We start from the raw sequence: 8462 nt of genomic DNA, 5'->3' as shown, positions 1-8462 counted from the left end.
TAGAACTCAATATAGTGTGATATTGTTCTATTGTTACTTAAGACTCAAATCTCCACAATTAACATATTGTTAATTATTTTTTATATGCCAGATGCATTCTGCATTAAATATTAAAATGGATGAAATATTAAATAAAGATGTAATACTTTATAAACCAAATCAATATTACATATATATCAAATAAGGTATCAATCTAAAACACAATCCAGTGCAAGTATACAAAAACTTATCTTTGATAAGAAAAAAAAAGAACAGGATTAAACAAGTAAATTAATTCATAAAGTCGATTTGAAATTAATTTAAAGTAATAAGAATATTATTTTAAAAATTTGACTAAATCATACAAAAAAACCCCCCACAAACTTTTAAATTATCTAATCTCTAATCAATTGTCACAAAATGCAAAAATGAAATTATCTTAAGTTTAAAATTTCTAAGGACAATAACATTGAATAAAAACTAAATGTTACTAAGCATATTTGTGAAATTTTCACATCTTGCTGTTTACAAAGGAAATTATAAATGAAAGCATCTGTCTTAAGATGAACAAAACAAATAAATCTTTAAAATATTGAACTGTCGTTACAACAAACAACATGAAGATTCTCCCATGAATCCATCTATCCATGATGCAGAGTGGAGAGAATAAATGAGACAATGGGAAAACTGTCAACACTGACAACACAGACAACCTAAACACAATTGTTTACTTTCATAATCATCCCTTTATGAATCCCATCCTTCCCATGATCCTCTCTTATCCACTCCATTCAGATGCCAGACATTCATTCCCTCCTGAAATACTATTCACAACAAAACAAAGAGAATTGTTCATTGCGGTGTGATCCTAAAAAGCTTGGGTTTGAAGCGTTAGCTAATCTTGATATCCAAACAGATAATTGTCCTAACCACATAAAACCTTTTGTGATGTGAGTTTGAATGTAACATACAATTGAATGCTATAAAACCTTTTGATCTACAATTGAGTAGAACAGCTTGTTCTATTTTGCTTAGAAGAAATAAAAACAGAACTAAATACACTTTAAAATATCTAATTTACATTTTTTGCAAAACCTTTATTTTTTTTTTTATTAGCAATTACTGATAATGGTAGTCTCGTGGTGGGCAATCTGATAATGGTAGTGTAGTGGTAGGCAAACTGACAATGGTAATCTAGTGATGGGCAATGTTGCTCTCACACAAGTTATAGAAAAAAAATTCTACACTGCGGTGTTAAAAAAAAAGTCCATAAGTATAGAGATATTATCACTTGTACACTCACAAACAGGCATGCATGACAGGCTACCAGGGCTACATGCATCCAAGCATGGGGTGCCTACCACAGTAGGACCAGACACTCTCAGGTGCAGGATGAAATGTGGAATGGGTGGTAACTGACCACTTCACACGTGGCTCAACCCTATCACATCTTGTGTGTGTGTGTGGGATGAGGGGCACACCCCCCTAAATCTAGGTCAGAGAGGGAGAGGTTGGACAGGAAAAACAAAATAAGCCCTCATAATGGCATCGTCAGGTAAAACTTTAAAAACCTTCAAATCTTTGACTTTAAAGGTATATATACAATAAATGTAAGATTTAAAAAAAAAACCTTTACACATGAGAAACACATCTGTGTAGAAAAAAAACACACTATTTTTTAATGTCAGTAGTAGAATAAATTTATTCTTGTGTAATTTGTTTGGTTGAATAAAAATAAAAGTACACAAATCATTATTGAAAACTAGAATCTTGTTAAAAACCTGCTTACACATCTCCATTCACAACTGTAGAAATGTATGTCTATACATGTCAAGTATGTAAATATATGCTCTAAGTATCCCCACCCCGTACGGTGGAGTGCTCATTACATCATATTAAAATATCCAACCCCAAACAACCTTCACCCCCTTGACCTGTTATTTTGAATAGTGAGAACCCATAGGTCTCAACTTTGGGCTGCAGCCTGTGGGTCGCACTGGAGTAGCCGCACTATGGAAGGGTCACTTTTGGCCCCTTCTATAAACTCATCGATAGATAATTTGCCGTCCAGATTTTTGTCCATCTGTCTGAAGATCTTATCTGTCCTTTTCTCTGGTGTGGACTCATCTTCTGGCATTTTCATGACAGTGCCTACCATTTTGTAAATAGCCTAAAAATAAATAAAAAAAACTTTTATTACAAAAAAATTAAAAAGTCATGAAAAAATGTGTCGTAACTTACAATACAGTTTTATGAAAGAAGGAAACGATCACAAACATTTTCTAAATAACCTTATCTTTTTAAAAAGCTTATTATCAACTCACTCTGTCCGTCTGATAACAAGTGTGTACAGGTTATTTCTCCCCACACCCATTCTCAGATCAAGTTGAAACTTTGCACAATTATTCATTGTCATGGACAAGACATGAATCAATAAAAAAATAAACAAATTAGTCAATTAGTTACCAGTAATTATTTTGTTTCATACCAACAAGACCAATCAATCCTTCGGTATTCACAGATTCATCTAAATATATAGGATTACGCCCCCTTAGAGAATTGAACACGTTATTTCTCTCACATCCATTCTTGGATCAAGTTGAACATTAAAAAAAAAAAATTATTGTACTAACAAAACGTGAGTCAATTAAAAAAGAAACCAATCAATCAATTAATTATTGGTAATGAATTAATTTGTTTGATATGAACATTACTGAAAGATATATTTGTAAGTGTGGAGTTCTCCCTCTTAGATAAGCTTTGTTTTTTTTTTATAAAGATTTTGTTCTAGAAAAACGTAACCATTACAAGGAAAATAAAAATGAGCAAGAGAAAGAAATTTGGGCTAATTTAGCAATTAGTATATTCAATTAATCTTAGGTTTTTTTAAACTTCTCATTTCACCATTAAAGAGAGTAAAATGCTGGCACATACAAAACAACCAACATTATTCTAACTTTTAAAGAGAATCCTAAAGATATAGAAAAATACAAAAAAATATTTCTATATATGCACTGACTGAGTAATTAAACACAATATTTCCTAAGTGGAAATCTATTCAATGTGGCATTGGGACTAAGTCATAGTGGGCAGTAGAAAAACATTCTCATGGAAAGAAAGGGGAGAGAATGCCCCCAGATCAGCAACAAGAAAATATTGCTAGGAAAGTTCAGGACTAAGGAAATACACATCTCTCTCATCATCAAATTCACTATTTGGTTTGGACTTTTTTTTATTCTTTCATTTAGTTTTTAGAGTTCATTTTACATTTTAGTCTACTTTATCTTATAAATCTTATAAAATACAGACGTTACTTCAAAAAAGAAGATAATTACACCAGACCAGTGTGCCTAGGTCAATCTAGCCATGCATGTTAATCAATAACTTACACTCTAAATGTCATTCATTTTCTTTGACTCAGGCAACCCATTCCATGCTCTAATAGCACTTGGGAAGAAGAAGTAGTTGTAGAAATTTGTCCTAGTATTAAATGGAACAAGGAACCAGTACAGTATCATCAATAAATGTGTGTATGTGTATTCTTTTGTTGTTTGACATGTAACTTCCAGATGGTCCTCTAGAAATGTAGATTGTTTTCTGTTAAACTTCTGTGCCAACAGTAAAAAATGTTTATATATTATATAAGAAGGTATGAACAGGTATCTATCTATTTTATGGTTAAAAATTACTTTCCCCTTCATTTCAAATCTCAAAATCTAATAATGTCATCTGATTCAGCATTTTTTTGGCTGATACAAATACTATTCTACTCTTGCCTACTCAGAAGACAACCCTTAAACTGCATTCATTGTGTATGCTATTTAACCTTATTCTGTGTTTACCTTAAATAGAGCTAACAAAATATTGTCTTTTATAAATGGTATAGGATTTTTGCATAATTGTAAAACAATAGTTTGTTTCCTAAATGAACACTATGTATTTATCTTTATGAGGAAAAGAACAACAAATCTGTTACAGATCACATCAGCAAGGCTGGCCTTAAGCATAGGCAAACTAGGCAGCTGCCTAGGGCATCGCACAGAAAAATTGCGAAGTGTATCCAATCTCAAACATAGCAGAACTCTATGGCTCTATGTCTACTAGCATCGCTCTAAGTCTCTACTATGTGGTTTCTTCCTTATGCTGCAATATCAAAACATTTTTTCAAGTCTGGTGATCATGAATCATCCATGAAGCACATTAGTGCTATCAACGCTATATGAATTTAACTTTATTGATTTAGAAATAGGACAGTTTATAATTCATTTCGTATTATTCGGTCTTAATTTTTGTTTATCCATTTCATCTGGTGCTTCTTCCTAATGGCTTTCCCATGGGCCTCCAGTTACCTAAGGCCGCCATGCATCAAAAATGGTTGCCCAGTGTTACAACAGACAAACACACAACAAACGAACCAATTAAACACACCATCTGTTGCATATACACACACTTACTAAGTGAAAAGGTCATTTTTTAAGCAGCTAGTAACTCTAAATATATCTATCCCAACAAGTCTTAAAGTTAGCAGCCTCTATCCCAACACGTCTTAAATTTAGCAGCATCTATCCCAACACGTCTTAAAGTTAACAGCCTCTACCCCAACACGTCTTAAAGTTAACAGCCTCTATCCCAACACGTCTTAAAGTTAGCAGCCTCTATCCCAACACGTTTTAAAGTTAGCAGCCTCTATCCCAATGCGTGCTCTAAAAAAGAAATAACAGTTAATGTATAAAGCAGCAAAAAGACTGGTACATAATATAGTCAGTGCTCCCTTTCTCTTCAGAAAGAAAACCGCAATTAATACATCAAAAGTTTACAGACATATTTATGGCATTTCCAAAACTGTCAAGACGTTACCGGTCCACTCGTTTGATTACCGTAAGATATGGTAGCTTCCTGACTTTAGTCGGTGTATATCATCTGCATATTCACAAAACTGAAAGTCTACAGTGCTGTAGTTCTCCCGTCACTCCTATATGCATCTGAGTCCTGTACCGTATATTCCCGCCACACCAAGAAGCTAAACTCCTTCTATCTACTCTGTCTAAGGAGTATCCATAAGGTGCGTTGGTCCGACCACATACAGACACAGAAATCTTGAAGACGTCTGACATGAACAGTATCAACGCGACAGTAAAAATGTTCCAACTTCGATGGGAGGGACATTTGTCAGCATGCCAGACAATCGCCTTCCCAAACGACTTCTGTACGGGGAGCTGTGGGTAGGGAGGTCAATAGAAGCGCTACAAAGACACTCTCAAGAGCTCCTTGAAGGAATGCGATATCGACATTCACGGCTGGGAAGCACTAGCTCTCGGTCTCTCCTCATGGCGTGAAGCTGTGAGTCTCGGAGTCTCAAGACTTGAAGCAAGAAGAGTTGCCAGGGGGGAAAGAGACCCGAACCAACAAAAAGGTGAGAGAAGAAGCAGGTCATCTGCAACTGACATAAACCACCCATGCCACGTATGCGGCGGCTTTTCAAAGCGAGGATTGGACTTCTTCGAGTCCACAAGAAATGAGAAATATGCTCATCTTCGACTACGAAGGAGGAGCTATAGCATCTGCATATTGCCAAATAATATTTATCCAATTACATAATTACATGTCAATGAAGTAATACATTGGTTCTTCTGATATGTCAATTCAATTTCAATGTTTAAAGTGCAATCACGCGCAAGAAATAAAAAATAGTGCCATGCGGCACGCGCGATGTCAGTGTTACAATTAACAAGTGAGTTGTCAGTGACAGAACTGACAAAATGTCGCCAACAAAAAACTACCATGTGAATGAATAAGCGGTAAAAAAAAACAACAACAAGGTTACAAAGACAGTTTGTGTGGAAAGAACATCAGAATTAAATTCTATCAAAAACAAATGACAGAGAAGAATGGAAAAAGAAGGTTGACAGATCTTGTGTGGTGCCTAAGCGGTCCAGCAAACCAAAGGATAGGTGAATGTGAATAAGTTAAATGCGAACCTGGACTAACTGATGTCTTATAATAAATATCTAATTGCATACAAAATAGATTTTATTTTCTTAAAAAAAAGTAAACATTATTTTTGGGTAAATATAGTAGTAGGACAGAACTTACACAATGTAGCAATACAAATGTAAAAAAAATGTTAAACAAAAACTGTAAAACCATTTGCATATATGTGTTAAAAATATGGTAACTATTCATCTCCCCTAGTAAAGAGCCTCCTATGTTAGTTACTATTAATAGTGAATAGTTGTAAAAGTGGTGTATTTTTATAAAAAAAAAAAAATGCTTGCATAAGTGATTTTTAAAAAATTTAGATTTTTCGCTTTTAGAAAACAAAAAGTAGCTGTTGCATCAGAACTTTGAATGGACTAAAATATTATGATGTCGCATTTTCACTATCTTTTCTAGTTTACGAGATCTAAACGGGACATACGGACGGACGGACATTTCACACAAAACTAATAGCGTCTTTTCCTCTTTCGGAGGCCGCTAAAAAAGGTTAAATTAGTTTAAATCAAATGTTGACAAAACTGACAAGTAAGCGACAAAACTGTCACGTGACGAAAAGAAACATGAAATTAAAAAATGGTGACCAAAATAACTACACAGGGAGCATATAGGCTACGATACATGTATTCGACCATGTTTTTTTTCCGCTACTTAAGAGTAACAAGCAAAGGAATATTATTAATTGAATGTTTTGTAGTTCGCAGTTCTATGAACAAGTATCGGTACCAAAAACAACCCACTAATTTGAATAGTAAAACGTGCTTTGTTTTCCCACGTAGTCAACAAAGTCAATAAATAGCAGGCAAAATAAAATGTATGATTTCTGTCCACCGTTCCGGATCTTTGCCTTAACGTGGAGCCGTGCGGAAACGGTCCTTAGAGAAGACGGTTAGACCAATAAAGTAGCAAAAACAAAAACCCAGTTGGGGGTGCCCAAGGATTGAGTGCATTGCACTGGAGGGGATGGAAGAGCCTCTCAAGGGGTCGTCTCATGTCGGACACCCGCACGACTGATAATGTATCCCCCATGTGCTCGGTCTGAGCGTCTTGGGGTACGAGCCATCGGTCTAAAGGATGTAAAAAATGTACATCTCCCAGACAGAAGAGCAGTTCAAAGGGGTCTAACAATGGGCATGAATACCGTGAGTTTTATGCTCAAAGGGTGCACCCTATGTGGGGAAATTAGTTTAAGATGAATGAATAAACACTCATCTAGGGCTTTGGTTTATATATATTTATATATATAATATATATATCCATAGTGCAGTTCGATCGAAATCCCATACGATATTATTATTATCAATACATCTAAAGATGACTCACGCCGTACGCTCCGGGACTCCCAATATGGCCACGACAACAGGAAATGTTCAGAATTGCCGAATAGTGCGGGGTCGTGTCCTGCTCTGGCAACTTCCGGCTGCCATTAGACAAAACTGCCAAGCAGCGATTCTTAATGCTAATTGTCAGCATCGATTCCTACTTTGTGATAATAGACACCAGACGTTCGTTCAGGGTAAAAAAAAAAAACTGGGACCTGATCAGCACGTTGATGGATATCGACAAACAAAAGATAAATCAATCCATTCATTCTAATGCTTTTATTATGACAGCACGTGCGAACGCTCCCCAACCTTATTGGCTTCATTCAATGAAAATGTCCAATCAAACCGATCACCCATGCACAATCTACATCACTGTTGCACTACTGAACAAAAATCGATGCCTGGAATCAATCAGGGTGCTGGACACAGAAAATGTTTTAAATTGTGTTGACAGGTCAGTCCGATCGATTTTTTTTTTGTTCATACAGATTCTAAAGGAAATCTGACAAAAGCGATTTGTTGTTAATCAATTGTGTGTGTGTGTGTGTTATAGAATAGAAAGGGGAGAGGGGAAGCTACTCGATCAAAACTTCTCAAAGACGATGAACAAACATGCAAACATCAAGGGATACCAGACTGCTCTGTTAGCCATGTTATAGCCCTTGACGTTTTAATAACACCACACATGCACACAAACACACAGCAACTATATCCACACCGGAAGAAAACACACTCACTAGCAGCAAACATACACTCACTAGCAGCAAACATACACACACTAGCTGAAAACATGCACACACACACACAACAAGCTAAAGTCGCACACAGTAGCAGGTAAAATAAGCATACAAAACACATATTAGCAAACGCTTTAAAAAAATGTACAGTCGTGGGTTATAGTTATAATGGATCCCTCATTGCTGACGTCCGTCCAAACAGAAACTAAAATAGAAACGCCATCTCCCCTTCTTCACTAGGTCCGACCCATCTTCCTATATACATCACGTGACTATCAACTCGCTGAAGATAGACAATATAGATGTACATGAGCTGATCTAGAATCTGACAGTCAAACAATAGTTAAGGCATAATTAGACTGCAAATCTTTTATTGTGGCACTCTCTACTATTAAAGATAAAACAAGCGATGTTTTGTAGGTTAAAA

At 35.6% G+C, this 8462-nt stretch overlaps 1 protein-coding gene across 2 annotated transcripts in view; it reads right to left on the bottom strand.

The window, feature by feature from the left end:
* Nucleotides 1-447: 447 nt before the first annotated feature.
* Nucleotides 448-8462, bottom strand: part of LOC106059564 (neurocalcin) — a 116517-nt gene continuing 108502 nt past the window's right edge. For both annotated transcript variants that reach the window (XM_013217218.2, XM_013217217.2), the window contains one exon: nucleotides 448-2149. In XM_013217218.2, the coding sequence (XP_013072672.1) occupies nucleotides 1946-2149 (204 nt within the window). In that variant the 3' untranslated portion in view covers nucleotides 448-1945. The remainder of the gene's footprint in view (nucleotides 2150-8462) is intronic.

Source organism: Biomphalaria glabrata, chromosome 5 (assembly GCF_947242115.1).
Source record: "Biomphalaria glabrata chromosome 5, xgBioGlab47.1, whole genome shotgun sequence".
Lineage (NCBI taxonomy): Eukaryota > Metazoa > Mollusca > Gastropoda > Planorbidae > Biomphalaria > Biomphalaria glabrata.
Note: the sequence above shows the minus strand (reverse complement) of the source record. Positions and strands in the feature narration are given on the sequence as shown.